The sequence below is a fragment of the Triticum aestivum genome, chromosome 5A (assembly GCF_018294505.1).
Source record: "Triticum aestivum cultivar Chinese Spring chromosome 5A, IWGSC CS RefSeq v2.1, whole genome shotgun sequence".
Classification (NCBI taxonomy): Eukaryota; Viridiplantae; Streptophyta; class Magnoliopsida; order Poales; family Poaceae; genus Triticum; species Triticum aestivum.
The window spans coordinates 446,769,642-446,789,855 of NC_057806.1; the positions used below are offsets into that span (position 1 = coordinate 446,769,642).

Sequence of the window (20,214 nt, forward strand, 5' to 3'; positions counted from 1 at the left end):
TACTACCTATGATACTCCCATTACGGGCAACCTTAAAGCGAAGCTGAATTCAGCATCTGAAGAAAAGACAGGTGAAGTCCGTAAGAACACAGAGTATCATACGTAGTATCATGCATGCCAACTAAGCAATTTTGATGAGGTGGCATAGTATTAAATAAAGAAAGAGAGACTTGAGTATCATATCATGATACCATATCATATTAAATGATGTGCTACTTTGTGTCATGCATGGCAATAAATATAATCCTCTATAATACCAACATTTGATACTATGCATTACGGATGTAGTATCATAGACTAGTATCATATGCATGATACTAGTATATGATACTCCCCACACTGATAGAAAAAGGGCCTGTTGTCCCGGTTCGTAAGGGCCTTTAGTCCCGGTTCCTGAACCGGGACTAAAGTGTCGGTACTAATGCCCTGTCCCTTTAGTCCCGGTTCAATCCAGAACCGGGACTGATGGGCCTCCACGTGGCCTGTGCGCGGAGCCCAGGCAGGAGACCCTTTGGTCCTGGTTGGTGGCACCAACCGGGACCAATAGGCATCCACGCGTCAGCATTTCTGTGGCTGGGGTTTTTGTTTTTTTTTCAAGGGGGGGGGGTTGGGGGTTTTGGGGGGTTAATTTAGGTGTTTCATATATTGTGTTAGCTAGCTATAATTAATAAAGAGAAGTGTCCCCTCTTATGTCCGTGCTTGGTCGACGCTACGTACTATACATACGTATAGAGAGGACTAGACACGCTAGCTAGCTAGTAAGCAAACGAAGGAAACAGAAGATCGTCATGAACATATATGCATACAGAGAGAAGTGATATCGACCACCTCTCCTTCTCCGAGAGATTGGTCGAACAACAAGTTCTCGTATATCTATCCGACACTACCGGCTACATATATACAATAATTATCTCTTACAAATATAATCATACGGACTCATGGTCCACATAGTATTCTCCGTCTTCAGCGATCACGTGGTCAAGAAAGAATGCTGCCAATTCCTCTTGAATTGCTCGCATGCGAGCTGGTGCTAGGAGTTCATCCCGCTTCCGAAACATCTAATTTGAAGAAGGGGGTCAATACATATATATATATATGAATGAATGAAACTCAATACAAATGATGGTAATAAAATAAAATTGTGAATGTTGTTATTTACGTACTTCATATTGTTTGTCAGAGTACTCGCCCCGCTCACAGGTCATGTGGCGGATGGACTCGCAGACGTAGTATCCACAGAAATCATTCCCTTGTTCCTGCCACAACCACTTTACAAGAAATAGAGGTCAATCAAACTGATAAGCAAGAATGCTAAATGGTATTGATGAAACTAGCGCTTGAATCACTAGGAGATGCGCGGAACATGCTACTATAGTACTTACTTTCGGGTGTCTAAATTCTAGCTCCTTCGGCAGTCCCGGAACTTTTCTGGTGAATTTTCTCCAAACCCTGCCGGACAAAGAAAACAATTACTTGATATCAGGAAATGAACAAAGTTGCTGATATGGTGGATAATGATCGATTTAACTTACTTCTTGAGGATTTCAGTCATGTCCGCATACTCCTGGGGATCTTTTCGTTTAGAGTCCAAGACGGTTACTACTCCCTGCTCAAGCCTAATCTCTAGGAGAATATAGTGGAAACTGCACACGCATGCATAACTCATCAATTACATTACTATAACCTGGACTAATATATAAGGGAAACCGAATATGCACAAGACAGTAACACTCACTTGAAGTTGTAAGGAAAGAGTATTATATCTTTGTTTTCATTTTTTTGAATGATCGTAGCAAGTTGGCCTCGGTATCTCCGGGACGATGTTCAACCTCAATTGCATCTATGAGATATGTGTTAACGAACCCAATATCACCGATTTGTCTTTTCTTCAATTCGGCGATCTTCATTCTGCATAATATAGTGAGGATAATTATAAATACATGCAATGAAAGAGATGAGCTATATAGAGAGACTTAATGACAGAAGTAGTAGTACTTACAGACAGTAGCAGGTGATCGTTGTTTTATCGAGGGCCAATTGATTGAAAAACTGATAGAACTCCTCAAATGGAATAGGCAACAGTTCAATTCCAACGAGGTCATGCTCCGGTTTAACTCTCGCATACAAAGTACTCCTCCCCCCAGACTCTCTGCAGATTTTCAAGTACCAATCATGTAATCTTCGCATCATCATTGTTAAAGATTTTTCATCTTTGACGAGAGGCTTCCCGTACTCGTATCTGTGTATCTGCACCTCCATGGGATCATAATGTACATCGTCGGGCAGGTAATCGTCAACATTGCCATAACCGGGCACCATCCTCGGATCGACGATGTCGCTAGGCACCTTGAGGGGGGGCACGATTGCTTCGCTTGTTCGCCGAGCTGGGCAATTTGTTTCCCAGCTGCTCATCGTTCTTTCAGCCTTTGATCACTGACTGTACTTCCCGACCGCTCCGCTTCGGCCCATGTCTTCGCAATAATGCGCTCATAGTTGCCTTTCGGCGGAGACTTGGGTGGTTTTGCCAGGGCAGCCAGAGTGCGCTTCACTTTCACCGGATCTACCTTCTCCTCCGGAGGTGGATGTCTCTTTGCTCTCAACCCTTGAAACCAGTCATCCACTTCGGTTCACGCGATCTTCGCGTTCTCCTCCGGGGTCCTCTCGTATGGTAACTTCTGTGGACTCTTCAGAGAAGGACTGAATCTGTATGTCCTCCCGCCTCTGGTTGTACTGCTAGACGCCGGCCGAGCAGACGAAGCGGTTGTCTTCTTTACTTGCTTATGAGGCGGAGGAGAAGGACTACGACGCGCCGGAGCAGCTGCTGGAGCGGCAGCGGGTCTCTTCCGCCCTTGCTGACGAGGCGGAGAAGGAGGAGGCTGGCTGCTCGAGCGCGCCGGCGCAGGCGGAGTGCCGCCACGCGCCGGAGAAGGAGCCGGCCGAGGGCCCTGATCGTCACTTGCCGGAGGAGGAGGCAGTGGAGGAGGCGGAGTGCCCTGACTCGCCGGAGGAGGAGGAGGAGGCGGAGGCGTCCAGTTCGGAAGGTTGATGAGCTCCTTCCGCCATAGGCATGGAGTCTTCAGAGCAGACCCCAGCCGAGTCTCCCCTTCACCGGTAGGGTGGTCAAGCTGGAGGTCCTCAAATCCCTCCGTTATTCATCCACCATCACCCTAGCATATCCTTCTGGAATCGGCCGACAGTGAAAAGTTGCGCCGGGTTCAGTAGGATAAACAGAGCCAACAGCCGCCTTGACCTTCAAATTCATCCATTGCGTCATAAGGTGGCAATTTTGAGACTCCGTGATAGCATCCACGGGATAGCTGGCAAGAGCCATCAAGGCATGCTCCGGCTGAAGCAGCTCGGTGGAAGCCACGCTGCTTCTGCGCTGAGATGGCGGGGTAGCTTTGGGGGAAGCTTCGGCAGTACGTTTGCTGCGATTTGCTTCTCGTTCCTCTATCGCATCTACCCTTGCTTGCAGCGCCTGCATTTGGGTCTGCTGCACTTTTTTCCTCCTCTCATGGGATTTGTAACCGCCTGCGTCCGGAAACCCAACCTTCCACGGAATGGAGCCTGGCGTGCCTCGTGTCCGTCCAGGGTGCTCATGATTCCCGAGGGCCATTGTGAGCTCGTCGTTCTCTCTGTCTGGAAAGAACTTCCCTTGCTGCACTGCTTCGATATACTGCTTAAGCTTCCTGACTGGTATGTCCATTTGATCGTTCGTCCAAATGCACTTCCCTGTTACAAGGTCCAAGGTTCCGCCAGCCCCAAAGAACCAAGTCCGGCAACGGTCTGGCCAGCTAATTGTCTCTGGTTCGATCCCTTTATCAACCAGATCATTCTCAGTCTTGGCCCACTTAGGCCGGGCTACGAGGTAGCCACCTGACCCCGTGCGATGGTGAAGCATCTTCTTTGCAGCATTTTGCTTGTTTGTCGCCGACATCTTCTTACTCTTTTCCGATGTCTTGTGGGCCACAAATGCGGGCCAGTGATCTCTGATCTTCTCATATCTGCCCTTGAATTCTGGTGTCTCATTATTTTCGACAAACTTATTCAGCTCTTTCTTCCACCTCCTGAATAGTTCCGCCATCCTCTTAAGAGCAAAAGACTTGATTAATTGCTCTTTAACTGGGTTCTCTGGATTATCCTCTGGCGGTAGGGTGAAATTTGACTTCAGCTCAGTCCAAAGATCATTTTTCTGCATATCATTGACATAAGACACCTCAGGGTCTTCTGTAGCCGGCTTAAACCATTGCTCGATGCTTATCGGGATCTTGTCCCTAACCAGAACCCCGCACTGACCAACAAATGCGCTCTTTGTCTGGAGGGGTTCAATCGGTTGGCCGTCGGGCGCGATTGCTATGATCTCAAACTTTTCATCCGAGCTCAACTTTTTCTTCGGACCTCGTCTCTTTACCGAAGTTGTGCTCGATCCGGACGGCTAGAAAAAAGAACAAAGACTTAATTAATATGTGTACATACCAAAACAATGAATGCATCAATCAGCTAGTCAGCACAGTCTTAACTAATATATATACCTGGCCGGACTCGGTTCGGTCACCGGAGCCGTCATCACGGTCTCCTTCTTGCACCGGCATTGGGTCACCGGAGCCGTCCTCATGTTCTTCTTCTTGCACCGGCATTAAGTCACCGTAGCCAGCTTCTTCACCCTCTCCTTCCAGACCATCGGTGTCGTTGATAAACAACGAGACGGCATCACTTCCTTCTGCGATTATGTCCCTCAACAACGCTTCATTTGCTTCGTCTCGGGCGGTGTCCATAGTTTCTACAAATATTTACAACATGGCAATTATTATTCAAACATGACAGATGGATATATTAGTGCCAAACGTAGAACTAGCTACCTAATCATAGTAAGGAATCATATATATTAATTAGTGGCCTCGACCCCCCCCCCCACGTGTTGAAGCTATCGGGAGGGGGTATATATCGACAACGACGACACTACATCTATATGTCCCTCGACGACCCTCATTCCCGATAAAAAAAGAGGAAGAAGAAGAAAAAAAAAAGAGGAGAAGAAAGAATAGAGGAGTAGAGAAGAAGACCGCGGTGAACCATAAAAGCTAAAGCAGGTAGGCCTATTCCTTCTGAAAGATCCGAGGTCTTCCTCATCAGAGGCTCTAGCGCCTTACTTTCCTTCCGTTTTTCCAATCCCGATTCGAGCTATGAGCTGTGGCACAAGCACATTTCCTCTTTGGCGTTGGCTCCACCAGTTTTGACTGCGAGTCGCTTTAGTTATCTCAAATCTTTGGCAGGAAGGGGAACTCCTCTATTCTTTCTTCTCCTCTTTTTTTTCTTCTTCCTCTTCTTTTTTTATCCTCTTCTTCCTCTCATGTTCGAGAGGATCGCTGAGGGGTCGAAAGGTTGCCTAGTGTCAAAGGATTCAACAAAACCATGTCTTCATCATTAGGCGAAAGTAACATGTGCATGATGGTACGAAGCTCTCCAAAGTTATTTTGGAACGGAGTCCCAGATAAGATAATTCGCTTTTTGGTACAAAGTTCAGCAACACCTTCCAAATATCGTTATTTGGAAGGCCTTTGCTGAAATTCATACAAAAAGGCAAATTATCCTATCCAGGACACCATTCCAAAATAATTTTGGAGGACTTCGTCATGCCCTGGTTACTTCCGGCTAATGATGAAGCCATGGATTTATTCAATACTTTGACACTAGGAAACCTCTCTCGACCCCTCGGCAATCCTCGACCCCTCGAACCCTCGACGATCCTGGAACCCTCGACCCCTAGACGACCCTGGAACCCTCGACCCTCGATCCCTCGACCCTATAGAACCCTCGAAGAAAGGAATAGCTAGAGGAGAAGATCGAAGAAAAAAAGAAGAAAAAAAAAGAGGAGAAGAAGAAAGGAATAGTGGAGAAGAAGAGAAAATAGAATATTCTATTTTCTCTTCTTCTCCACTATTCCTTTCTTCTTCTCCTCTTCTTTTCCTTCTTTTTCTTCTTCTTATTTATTTCTCCTCTTCTTTTCCTCTCCTCTTCTTCTTTATTTCCTCTTCTTATTTTCTTCTTTCCTATCCTCGACGACCCTGGAACCCTCGACCCCTAGACGACCCTGGAACCCTCAACCCTATAGAACCCTCGAAGAAAGGAATAGCTAGAGGAGAAGATCGAAGAAAAAAAAGAAGAAAAAAAGAGGAGAAGAAGAAAGGAATAGTGGAGAAGAAGAGAAAATAGAATATTCTATTTTCTCTTCTTCTCCACTATTCATTTCTTCTTCTCCTCTTCTTTTCCTTCTTTTTTCTTCTTCTTATTTATTTCTCCTCTTCTTTTCCTCTCCTCTTCTTCTTTCTTTCCTCTTCTTATTTTCTTCTTTCCTATCCTCGACGACCCTGGAACCCTCGACCCCTAGACGACACTGGAACCCTTGACCCTCGATCCCTCGACCCTATAGAACCCTCGAAGAAAGGAATAGCTAGAGGAGAAGATCGAAGAAAAAAAAGAAGAAAAAAAAGAGGAGAAGAAGAAAGGAATAGTGGAGAAGAAGAGAAAATAGAATATTCTATTTTCTCTTCTTCTCCACTATTCCTTTCTTCTTCTCCTCTTCTTTTCCTTCTTTTTTCTTCTTCTTATTTATTTCTCCTCTTCTTTTCCTCTCCCCTTCTTCTTTCTTTCCTCTTCTTATTTTCTTCTTTCCTATCCTCGATGACCCTGGAACCCTCGACCCCTAGACGACCCTGGAACCCTCGACCCTCGATCCCTCGACCCTATAGAACCCTCGAACCCTCGACCCTGAAACCCTCGACCCTTGACCCCTTAACGACCCTCGACCCTCTACCCTAGTTCCCGACCCTCTACCCTAGTTCCTGACCCTCGACCCCTCGGCGATCCTCGACACCCTCGTTCCCGATAAAAATTAAGAAGAAGAAGAAGAAGAAGAAGAAGAAGAAGAAGAAGAAGAAGAAGAAGAAAGACGAGAAGAAGAAAGGAATAGCTAGAGGAGAAGATCGAAGAAAAAAAGAAGATAAAAAGAGGAGAAGAAGAAAGGAATAGTGGAGAAGAAGAGAAAATAGAATATTCTATTTTCTCTTCTTCTCCTCTATTCCTTTCTTCTTTTCCTCTTCTTTTTCTTTTTTTTCTTCTTCTTATTTATTTCTCCTCTTCTTCCTCTCCTCCTCTTCTCCTTTCTTCCTCTTCTTATTTTCCCTTTTCCTCTCATTCTTTTTCACATAAATTTTTGACATTTTTGACATATTTAGCACATTCTAAATTTTCCTAACTCTTTTACAACCACAAAAATTACTCCAACTTCATGACAGTACCCACACTCCATTTCACCAAAAACCTTCTGATCCATAGTTTAAATTTTTTAAATTTCATTCAAATGAAATTTGAACCAGATTCAAATTCCTTGCTGAAAACCTATTCTAAACCAATCAAAAAATTCTGAAATTTTGCCATCACCTTTGTCTTGCATCAGTACCTCACCACAAAAAATATCATAAATCCTAAAAATGCCCAAAGCCATCTAGCATTTGATCAAACACCCTCTATATGCATTGTTCATATCTGTAAAAAAAATTCAGAAATTTCAGAAAAGTTTGCTGCTGCTCCACTCCTTCTCCTCTCCTCTCCTTCTCCTCTCCTTCTGCTCTTCAATGCGTCGGGGCCGGCAGCGACCGTGGAGCAGGGGCAGAGAGCAAGGGCCGCACTCGATCGGGACCATGGGAAAGGGGGGGCTCACTTCGAGGGGGGCGGCGATGGCAGGAGTCCGGCGACGAGGACGGCGGGCTCGGGGCGGCACGCGGTGACGGGGACGGCGCGCGGCCCGCGACAGGGACAAGGAGGGGTGGGCTCGGGGAGGCACGCAGCAACGGGGACGACGAGGACGGCGAGCTCGGGGATGCCGGCGATGAGGACGACATGGGCTCGTGGAGGCGACGATGTTGGCGGCGGCGGCGTAGACGGCGAGGTGGAGCAGCCTGACGGCGTTGTCGGCGGGGGAGGAGGGAACTGGCGATGCAAACTGAAAATTTTCACAAGTGTTTGTTATATAGTCCAAGCTTTAGTCCCGGTTGGTGGCGTAAACTGGGACTAATTCCCCCTTTAGTCTCGGTTGGTGCCAGCAACCGGGACCAAAGGCCTCTTTTCAGCAGCCCAAAGGGCGGGAAGCAGCGGCCTTTGGTCCCGGTTGGTGGCACCAACCGGGACTAAAGGGGGGCATTGGTCACGGTTGGTGCCACGAACCGTGACCAATGCCCCCTTTAGTCCCGGTTGGTGCCACCAACCGGGACCAATGGCCTTGTGCTACCCCGCGCCCAAAAGTTTAGTCCCACCTCGCTAGTTGAGAGGGCTCGAGAGTGGTTTTATAAGCGCTACTGCGCCCATCCTCCCGAGCTCCTCTCAACTACAGGCTTTCAGGCCTAATCTGTCACTGCAATGCCTGTGGGCCTACTGGGCCTGCTGCGGGCCTGAATCCTGGCCCATGGTAGGGTTTCTAGTCGTATTCAGGCCGTGGTGGCCCAGTAGGTGGCATTTTTTGTTTTTTTGTTGCTTTATTTATTTTATTTTGTTTTTTGCTTTATTTTTTAATTCTTTATGCTTTTAGTTTTAGAAAAATTATAAACTTTTTGTTAATGCCATTAGTTTTCAAATTTGAAAATAATTTTGTAGTTTTTTTGTTTTCTTTGTTGCTTTATTTATTTTATTTTGTGATTAACTTTACTATAAAAATAGTTTTTTCCTGTTTTTTTGATTTGTTTTTTGCATTATTTATTTTCTTTTATTTTTTGCTTTAATTTTTAATTCTGTTTGCTTTTAGGTTAGCAAAATTATAAACTTTCTGTTAGTGCCATTAGTTTTAGAAAAATTATAAACTTTCTGTTAGTGCCATTAGTTTTCAAATTTGAAAACACTTTTTTAGTTTTTTTGTTTTCTTTGTTGCTTTATTTATTTTATTTTGTGATTAACTTTACTATAAAAATAGTTTTTCCCTGTTTTTTTGATTTGTTTCTTGCATTATTTATTTTCTTTTGTTTTTTCTTTAACTTTTAATTCTGTTTGCTTTTAGGTTAGCAAAATTATAAACTTTCTGTTAGTGCCATTAGTTTTAGAAAAATTATAAACTTTCTGTTAGTGCCATTAGTTTTCAAATTTGAAAACACTTTTTTAGTTTTTTTGTTTTCTTTGTTGCTTTATTTATTTTATTTTGTGATTAACTTTACTATAAAAATAGGTTTTTCCTGTTTTTTTGATTTGTTTTTTGCATTATTTATTTTCTTTTGTTTTTTGCTTTAATTTTTAATTCTGTTTGCTTTTAGGTTAGCAAAATTATAAACTTTCTGTTAGTGCCATTAGTTTTAGAAAAATTATAAACTTTCTGTTAGTGCCATTAGTTTTCAAATTTGAATAGTTAAAATTTGAATTCTTTGAAAATTGTTTGAATCACAAGTTTGTGATTAACTTACTGAAAAAATGAGAATAGATGCGCTTATAGAGAAAATTCAACCTAAATTCATAGTGAATTTCTCTGAAAAAATTCCTAGTAAATTTCTATGAATTTCAGAGAAATTCACTATGAATTTAGGTTAAACTTTTCTCTATTAGGGCATCTATTTTCACTTTGAGAGGAGCTCAACAAGGCAGAGAGGGAAGGGCTTATAAACCGGTGTGATCCCCCTTCGGTTGGCGAGGTGGGACTAAACTCGGCCCGCAACAAGGACCAACCCTTTAGTCACGGTTTGTGGCACAAACCGGGACTAATGGTCATGGGCCAGGGGCGAGGAGCAAAATTATAAACTTTCTGTTAGTGCCATAAGTTTTAGAAAGTTGAAAGTTGGCATGGGCCAGGGACTAATGGTCATGGTATTACGAGGGCCGAACCATAAGACATGAAAGCATTTCAAATGAACTCTGAAAAAGTTGAAAGTTGGGATGATAGCATAATTTCACCCACATAGCATGTGCATGTACAAAACGGACAATGGTAGCATGTTCGTGTGTTACAAAGTTGCGGGAGAAAGTCTTCACTTTTTCTTCGCTTGTGTCATTTGCTTATTGCGCCGTAACCATGGATAATCTTCATTTTTTATCAGGATGCTTGGGTCAGCCTTGACATTGAAGGGAGGAATTTCATGAAACTTTTCATAATCTTCAGACATGTTTGTCTTGCCGTCCACTCTCAGGATGTCCCTTTTTCCTGAAAGAACTATGTGGCGCTTTGGCTCATCGTATGATGTATTCGCTTCCTTATCTTTTCTTTTTCTCGGTTTGGTAGACATGTCCTTCACATAGATGACCTGTGCCACATCATTGGCTAGGACGAACGGTTCGTCAGTGTACCCAAGATTTTTCAGATCCACTGTTGTCATTTCGTACTGTGGGTCTACCTGTACCCCCCCCCCCCCTCGCCTAACAGATTGACCCATTTGCACTTAAACAAAGGGACCTTAAAATCAGGTCCGTAGTCAAGTTCCCATATGTCCACTATGTAACCATAATATGTATCCTTTCTGCTCTCGGTTGCTGCATCAAAGCGGACACCGCTGTTTTGGTTGGTGCTCTTTTGATCTTGGGCGATCGTGTAAAATGTATTCCCATTTATCTCGTATCCTTTGTAAGTCAATACAGTCAAAGATGGTCCCCTAGACAACAAGTACAACTCATCACAAATAGTGTTGTCACCTCTGAGACGTGTTTCCAACCAACTGCTGAAAGTCCTGATGTGTTCACATGTAATCCAGTCGTCGCACTGCTCCGGGTGTTTGGAGCGCAGACTGTTCTTGTGTTCATCGACATACGGGGTCACCAAGGTAGAGTTCTGTAGAACTGTGTAGTGTGCTTGAGACCAAGAATATCCGTCCCTGCATATTATTGAGTCTCTTCCAAGAGTGCCTTTTCCAGTCAGTCTCCCCTCATACCGCGATTTAGGGAGACCTATCTTGTTAAGGCCAGGAATGAAGTCAACACAAAACCTGATAACATCCTCTGTTTGATGGCCCATGGAGATGCTTCCTTCTGGCCTAGCGCGATTACGGACATATTTCTTTAGGACTCCCATGAACCTCTCAAAGGGGAACATATTGTGTAGAAATACGGGCCCCAGGATGACAATCTCGTCGACTAGATGAACTAGGACGTGCGTCATGATATTGAAGAAGGATGGTGGGAACACCAACTCGAAACTGACAAGACATTGCGCCACATCACTCCTTAGCCTTGGTACAATTTCTGGATCGATCACCTTCTGAGAGATTGCATTGAGGAATGCACATAGCTTCACAATGGCTAATCGGATGTTTTCCGGTAGAAGCCCCCTCAATGCAACCGGAAGCAGTTGCGTCATAATCACGTGGCAGTCATGAGACTTTAGGTTCTGAAACTTTTTCTTGGCATATTTATTATTCCCTTTATATTCGATGAGAAGCCAGTCGTGACCTTCATACTGAGCAGGCATTCAAAGAAGATTTCTTTCTCTCCTTTCGTAAGAGCGTAGCTGGCAGGACCTTTATACTGCTTCGGAGGCATGCCGTCTTTTTCGTGCAAACATTGCAGGTCCTCCCGTGCCTCAGGTGTATCTTTTGTCTTCCCATACACGCCCAAGAAGCCTAGCAGGTTCACGCAAAGATTTTTCGTCACGTGCATCACGTTGATTGAGGAGCGGACCTCTAGGTCTTTCCAGTAGGGTAGGTCCCAAAATATAGATTTCTTCTTCCACATGGGTGCGTGTCCCTCAGCGTCATTCGGAACAGCTAGTCCACCGGGACCCTTTCCAAAGATTACGTAGTGTAAATCATTGACCATAGCAAGCATGTGATCACCGGTGCGCATGGCGGGCTTCTTCCGGTGATCTGCCTCGCCTTTGAAATGCTTGCCTTTCTTTCGACATTGATGGTTGGTCGGAAGAAATCAACGATGGCCCAGGTACACATTCTTTCTGCATTTGTCCAGGTATATACTTTCAGTGTCATCTAAATAGTGCGTGCATGCGTGGTATCCTTTGTTTGTCTGTCCTGAAAGGTTATTGAGAGCGGGCCAATCGTTGATGGTCACGAACAACAACGCCTTAAGGTTAAATTCCTCCTGTCTGTGCTCATCCCACATACGTACACCGTTTTCATTCCACAACTGTAAAAGTTCTTCAACTAATGGCCTTAGGTACACATCAATTTCGTTGCCGGGTTGCTTAGGGCCTTGGATGAGAACTGGCATCATAATGAACTTCCGCTTCATGCACATCCAAGGAGGAAGGTTATACATACATAGAGTCACGGGCCAGGTGCTGTGATTGCTGCTCTGCTCCCCGAAAGGATTAATGCCATCCGCGCTTAAAGCAAACCATACATTCCTTGGGTCCTTTACAAACTCATCCCAGTACTTTCTCTCGATTTTTCTCCACTGCGACCCGTCAGTGGGTGCTCTCAACTTCCCATATTTCTTTCGGTTCTCACTATGCCATCGCATCAACTTGGCATGCTCTTCGTTTTTAAACAGACGTTTCAACCGTGGTATTATAGGAGCATACCACATCACCTTCGCAGGAACCCTCTTCCTGGGGGGCTCGCCGTCAACATCACCAGGGTCATCTCGTCTGATCTTATACCGCAATGCACCGCATACCGGGCATGCATTCAGATCCTTGTATGCACCGCGTTAGAGGATGCAGTCATTAGGGCATGCATGTATCTTCTCCACCTCCAATCCTAGAGGGCATACGACCTTCTTTGCTGCGTATGTACTGTCGGGCAATTCGTTATCCTTTGGAAGCTTCTTCTTCAATATTTTCAGTAGCTTCTCAAATCCTTTGTCAGCCACAGCATTCTCTGCTTTCCACTGCAGCAATTCCAGTACGGTACCGAGCTTTGTGTTGCCATCTTCGCAATTGGGGTATAACCCTTTTTTGTGATCCTCTAACATGCGATCGAACTTCAGCTTCTCCTTTTGACTAATGCATTGCGTCCTTGCATCGACAATGACCCGGCGGAGATCATCATCATCGGGCACATCGTCTGGTTCCTCTTGATCTTCAGCAGCTTCACCCGTTGCAGCATCATTGGGCACATCGTCTGGTTCCTCTTGATCTTCACCAGCTCCCCCCGTTGCAGCATCACCGTATTCAAGGGGCACATTGTTGTCATCGTAGTCTTCTTCGCCGTCTTCCATCATAACCCCTATTTCTCCGTGCCTTGTCCAAACATTATAGTGTGGCATGAAACCCTTGTAAAGCAGGTGGGAGTGAAGGATTTTCCGGTTAGAGTAAGACCTCGTATTCCCACATTCAGTGCATGGACAACACATAAAACCATTCTGCTTGTTTGCCTCAGCCGCATCGAGAAACTCATGCACGCCCTTAATGTACTCATGGGTGTGTCTGTCACCGTACATCCATTGCCGGTTCATCTGCGTGCATTATATATAATTAAGTGTCCAAATTAATAGAAGTACATCATCACATTAAAACCAAAGTGCATACATAGTTCTCATCTAACAACATATAGCTCTCCAGAGCATCTAATTAATTAAACCATACATTGAAACTATGTAAAACATTTCAATGCGAAAACAAATGCGATCATAATCGCAACCAAGGTAACAATTGATCCAACGGCATAATGATACCAAGCCTTAGTATGAATGGCATATTTTCTAATCTTTCTAATCTTTAAGCGCATTGCATCCATATTGATCTTGTGATCATCGACGACATCCGCAACATGCAACTCCAATATCATCTTCTCCTCCTCAATTTTTTTTATTTTTTCCTTCAACAAATTGTTTTCTTGTTCAACTAAATTTAACCTCTCGACAATAGGGTCGGTTGGCATTTCCGATTCACATACATCCTAGATAAATAAAATCTATGTCACGTTGGTCGGCATAATTTTCATAAACAATAAATGAACCAATAGTTATAAAGATAATATACATACCACATCCGAATCATAGACAGGACGAGGGCCGACGGGGGCGGATACCAAAACCATCGCACTATATAAGATGCAATAATAAATGTAAGAAAATGATACAAGTATCTATCTAAACATACAAGTAAGAATATTTTGACTTTCAGAAAGAAGATAAGAACAAGAGGCTCACCACGGTGGTGTCAGTGATGAGATCGGCGCGGGTGATCGACGATGGTGAAGACGGGAACGGGGCGTGACGGACCGCTAAATCTAGACAAATCTCGAGGAAAATGGAGTTTGGAGGTCGAGCTTCGAGAGGAGAAAGCTTAAGTAGTGTGGCTCGGGCATTTCATCGAACACCTCATGTACATAGGAGGTGAGCTAGAGCACCATAAAGCCCTCTCCCCCTCGGCCAGAGAAAAACAGAGCACTGGGGTGCTCTGCTCGCGAGCGAGGGGTATATATAGGCACCTCATTGGTCCCGGTTGGTGACATGTGCCGGGACTAAAGGGGAGCCTTTAGTCCCGGTTCAAGCCACCAACCGGGACCAATGGTGGTGGGCCAGGAGCGAGGCCCATTGGTCCCGGTTCATCCCACCAACCGGGACCAAAAGGTCCAGATGAACCGGGACCAATGGCCCACGTGGCCCGGCCGGCCCCCTGGGCTCACGAACAGGGACCAATGTCCACATTGGTCCCGGTTCTGGACTGAACCGGGACTAATGGGCTGACCCGGCCTGGACCAAAGCCCTGTTTTCTAGTAGTGCCATTACGGAAAAGAATTCTATGAGACCAGGTCTCATGCGAGACCCATCCTGATGAATGACACGTGACATTCACAAATCACAAAGCATCCTCCACCCCCACTTAAAATCAGGGGGGAGAGAGATTAGATGCTGTGTGATTTATGAATGCCACGTGTCATCCATCAGGACAGGTCTTACCTGTTAACCGTGAGACCTGGTCTCATATAATTTTTTCCCATTACGACCAGCCTAAGCATCATTTGATGTTAATAAATGAAGCCTTCCAGGCGCTCTTATATATTTTTAGGAAGAAAGTCTACTTTGTTGAAAAAGAATTACAATTCCTAATTGGGAACAGTAAAGGCATCTCCAACGGTGAGCCCTTATGTGGGCGCTTAAAATCAGCATGCACAAGTGTCGGTTGCTAGGATTTATACTTTACACTTCTTTTTTAAGCGCCCAACTCCTCTCTAAGAGCATCTTCAATATGCGCACAAAAACTGCTTCGCGTGCTAAAATTCGGATTTTTTGAGCACCAGACAGCTCCAGCAGAAGCTATAAAATAGTGTACGCACAAAAATTTTTTGGTCACGCGCTAAAAAGAGCTATCAAAGCTGCAAATCTGAGACGCCAGATTACGCGCGCTTCACAATTTACACTGCATGTTTTTTTGGGGCACGTTTTTGGACATCTGGAAACTAATGTTGGGTCCGGCGCTCTAAAAGCGCTACAGTGATGCGCTAAAGCTATTTCTTTTTTTGTTTGTCGCAGACGGCCTCTTAGTGTTGCTTCAGAAGGAGATCAATAACAACTGGATTGAGCCTCTAGGGATATGTCGTCGAGCCCCTGGTATCTTACATATGTTATTTGCAGATGACACGATGTTATTCTTCAAAGCAGAAATTTAGCAAGCTCAGAGGGTACAACATGTAATCAATACATACGCACAGGGTACCGGCCAGCTGGTAAATGTCGATAAATGCTCTCTGATGTTCGGTAAGACTTGCTAGGCTAGTGTCCCAGTGGGTAACGTTGGCCCATTCTTCACGGACATTGTTTTCAGCATGCATTCAGAAATAATATCTTCTTCTTGAAAGTTTCCACAGATTGTGACACATCTCAGAAAAACATTCTATGCATTCTATTTTTATGAATGTGATTTAAATATAATGATTTTTAAAATGTAGTCATGTATAGCAATAATGGCCCACCCCAATTATCCTTCATATGCATGGGCGACAGGGCCAGCCCAATTATCCCTTCATGGCGTGACTATACATATCATCGTCTGACGCGACATGGAGCAACCACCCACTCGGGTCAGGTAGTCACAAAATGGGCCGGCCCAGGTAGGTACAAGGTAAATTCGTCCTTCTCATGTCTTCCATTGTTGGTTTGTTTTGTTTCATTCTTATTTGAGAAAATATTGTAAAAAAACGGTTGTTTGCTTAATTAATAAAAAATGTTGATAGCATATTAAAAAATAGTTGTAACATTTTAAAAATGTTCACTTGTTTCTAAAATTGTATATTTCATTATTAAAAGGTAATCATATATCTGAAAAAGTGTTAACCATATATAAAATAATGTTTCAAATGTATATGAAAACTGGTGGTAGTATACTGAAAAAACTTGTGACACCTTAAAAATGTTCATGTGTTCCAAAAAATGTGCGAGACATTATAAAAAAGTTCATCATATATTTTTAGAAAAATGTTAAACATATTAAATAATCAATATTTCAAATGTATCCGAAAATGTTTGTAGCATACAAAAAAAATTATTTTTGACATTTAGAAAAAATGAAAAAGTGTTTCAGAAAAATGTGAGTGGCATTATAAATATGTTCATCGTGTATTTGGAGAAATGTTAAACATATATCAAATAAATGTTTCAAATGTATATGTAAAATTTACAATGTTTATGAAGACATCAAACATGTATTTGAAATAAATGCTAATCATTGTATTTAAAAAATCTAATCACATAAAAAAATGTTAAACTTGCATAGAAAATGTTCTTGATGTAGACAAAGAATCTAGACGTCAAAAACATTTGTTTTAATATTTTTGATCATGTATTTTAGAAATATTTAACATGTACAAAAAATGTATCACATGTATATGAGAAATGTGCGTAGAAAACGGAGGAAAAATGAAAGAACACATAGATAAAAAGTCAATCAAAAAGGTTCTAAAACCAATGAATACCATAAAAATAAGGAATCCAAATAAAACCAATGAAAAGGAAAAAAGAAATAAAGAAAAAAAATCAACAAAAATGGAAGATAGAAACAAATAAAACTGGAGAAAAACAAAGGAACAATAAATAAAAAACTAGTAAAAATCAAGAAAAAAATAAAGAAAGAGAAGAAAAACACTAAAAACCAAGAAAAATCAAAAACCGAAGTTATATCAAATAATAATAAAATCCAAAGAATACAGGTTAAAGAACTAAAAATCAAAGGAAAAACACAGGACAAAAAAGAGAAAAAAGAGAAAAAGGAGAAAGCCGGAGCAGGAGCGAACATACAACAAGCAAATTAGGGTAAGCGAGTAACTGTGTTAATGGGCCTGCCCTCTGGAGATGCACCTTAGGCGAGAGCTCGTTCCATGTCGCTGTAAGCAAGATATAAGTCTCGCAATAGGGAGCTAGGCGCCCCGAACATGCTGGCGCACGCATGGAACTCTGGATGCTGCTTGCTCGCGTCATATATTTTTCTCGCTCGTTCGCCTCGCCTCGCCTGACCTCGTGCCGCCTCACTCGCTTGACTGATAAGCTCGCTCCTACTGATTCAAGGAGAAAACTAACAACTACCGGTTCAGGGAAAACTGACTTCCACTTTTTTATATGGATAAAAATATCTTACATTAAAAATGTTTATAGATTTTAAAAATAAGAATTTGCGAAAAAAATCATGGATTAAGAATCTTAAACAAATTAAAATCACTCCCTAGTTTTATTTTTTGATAGTCAGGAAAATCCCTAGGAGGCTTGCCATTTTACACAACTAAACAGAGTTGAACTGAGCATAACTCAGATGGTTAGATTTCTTGTGGTGAAACCAGCCCACAAGGGTTCAAGTTCTAAACTTGACACCGGTGCTCGAGTTTTTCTGTATTTATTTCAGAATTTCCGACGATGTTCGTTCAGTGGGAGAAGACTTTTTCATCGACTACGAGACGCATGTGATGATTTCTCAAGATGTGGCGTTGGTTCAGTAACCCAGAGGTGCTTATAGGGGTAGGGTGTGCGTGTTTTCGCACGAATTGTCTAGCTCCATGAAAAAGCATCACAAAAACTTGCTCCCTCCGTTTTTTTTTAGTCTGCATATAAGATTTGATCAAAGTCAAATTTTGTTAACTTTGACTAAGTTTATATAAAAAAATATCAAGATTCACAATATGAAATCAATATTGTTAGATGCACCATGAAATTAATTTTCATACCATATAGATTTACTATTGTAGATGTTCGTATTTTGTTTTATAAAGTTGGTCAAACTTTATGAAGTTTGGCTTTGACTAAATCTTATATGCAGACTAAAATGAAACGGAGAGAGTACCTTATTTTCTTGGAAAATAGAAACTTACCTTTGAAGTAAAGGTCTGCTTGTTTCACCTAACTCGATCATACGCTGGCAGCTGGCTATCCAACTCATTTGTCTTGGTCTCCAATCAATGCGTGCTTTTGCCTTTTGATAAGCATGTTTTCCTCTTCAATGCCAGTAAAAAGCGAGGCAAAAAATAGGGGAAGCACGTACGAACCGGTCGATCCATGGATATTCGTAGATAGATAACGTTCAGATTCAGACAAGAACTGTACATTGCATCTGCGGGGACTCTATGCTAGCTACAGCTTGACACATTTACGCCTCCATTTCCAGTGGCGCGAAGCCACGCGCATGCACGTCGCTGCCGCCGTCACGCGGCACCCCGCACTTGCGCGCCTCTAGGTCATGCTCCTCCTCCTCCTCGCCGGCTTTCGGGAGGAGCCGCGCGTATGCTTGGTCGGCGGGGTATCTGCTGCACACGTAGAGGTAGACCGTGAGGACGAACACGGTGATGAAGGACAGGTACCACCCGAACTGCAGGTTCACGAGCGCCCTGGCGCGGTGAAGGCTGGCCTTGCTATGGCAGCGCACCGTGTCGCGGCCGTCCTCGCGCACCAGCGAGCACCCCTTGGGCACCATGCTCGGCACCCACACCATGGCGCCGATGACCGCCAGCCACACCCCGTGGAACATGATGCACGCCGACCGGGCCAGGCTCACCGCGAAGCTCCGCGGGAAGCCGACGCCGAGGAGCGAGGTGCCGAGGCAGGCGGCGACGACCACCTGCAGGATCCAGTGGAACTGGCCCTCCACGCCGGCGTGGTCGGTGGAGTGGAAGTGGAAGACGAGGAGCTCCTGCGCGAACACCACGGACACGAGGAGCAGGCAGAGCGCGCGGCGCCCCGGAGCCCGGGCGCGGTCCAGGTGGACGGCGGCGCCCGCGTAGACGACGAGCGCCAGGCAGATGATGGCGTGCTCGTGGTTGTGGAGCCGGTCCGACGGGATGGAGCCGTCGGCGTCGAACGGCAGGAAGGTGGAGTGGTCCACGAACATCTCCATGACGAACTCGAGGGCGCTGCCGGCGATGACGAGGGCGGGCTCGAGGTAGCGCGCGCGCGGCACGGGGAACCAGACCGGCGCGACGTAGGAGTCCGGGCGCTGGGAGAAGAGCCTAATGTGGTTGAACAGGTGCCACAGGCCGACGGCGAAGAAGCCGGCGCCGGGCAGGATGTGGCCGATGCTGCTCCGCGGCGTGCCGCCCATGGCCGGCGGTCTTACCTGCAACGTAGCTGCAAGTTGGACCGATTAACTGTTTGAGTAGTGCGGTCGGAACATTGGTCAGCTATATAAAAGGTGGCAGTTTGTATGAAGTGTCAGCAGGGTTGGTCGTGTTGATGGCCGGAGGGAGCTCGTCCTTGAGTAAGTGATAAACATGCAAAGGAGTTGCTTGTAAGTCAGCACCAGTGTGCTTCACTCTCCTGTTCATGTGGCAAGTTAGACCTCCGTTACTGTTTCCACAAAAAAAGATGACCAAATATGTCTTCTAAGAAAAGGTTGCATGCCAATTGCAATATTGTACTCCCTCCATTCCAGAATAAATGACCTAATTTTGTACCAACTTTAATACAAAGTTAGTACAAAGTTGAGTCATCTATTTTGGAACAGAGAGAGTACTTTTATTTTTGCACCAGACCTAACATAGCCACGTCGATTGGGAAATTTTGAGGCAACGCTTTGAGAGTAGATTTCCACGTGAATATGTTGAGACTATGGTAGAACACACTTGAAAAATGGAGAATCTCTATTGTTAGCAGTCTACCCGTAGTCTCAGCAGCCTAACTGCAGCTGACCGAGTTGTGCACTTCCTGCACGATCTCCACTCTCTTGCGCACCTCGTGCCCCTGTACAGCGCGCTCCGACGCCCCTGTTGTAACTCCATATATTGATGATCAACACGTAGTCAGCACCCAAGGTGCATTGGCTTCTCTTTCCACTTGTCTACATGGTATCAGACGCTGGCATCGTCCTACGCCTGT

General features: G+C 44.3%; 1 protein-coding gene across 1 annotated transcript; it reads right to left on the reverse strand.

Moving 5' to 3' along the window:
- Positions 1-18,397: 18,397 nt before the first annotated feature.
- Positions 18,398-19,479, reverse strand: LOC123107124 (uncharacterized). The gene has a single exon (XM_044529134.1). It carries the CDS (start codon positions 19,439-19,441, stop codon positions 18,494-18,496), a length of 948 nt encoding a protein of 315 aa, XP_044385069.1. The 5' UTR covers positions 19,442-19,479; the 3' UTR covers positions 18,398-18,493.
- Between the last annotated feature and the right edge of the window lie 735 nt (positions 19,480-20,214).

What these genes read in the sequence shown, in the direction of transcription:
- LOC123107124 (XM_044529134.1), bottom strand. Translation starts at nt 19,441, where the DNA reads ATGGGCGGCACGCCGCGGAGCAGCATCGGCCACATCCTGCCCGGCGCC.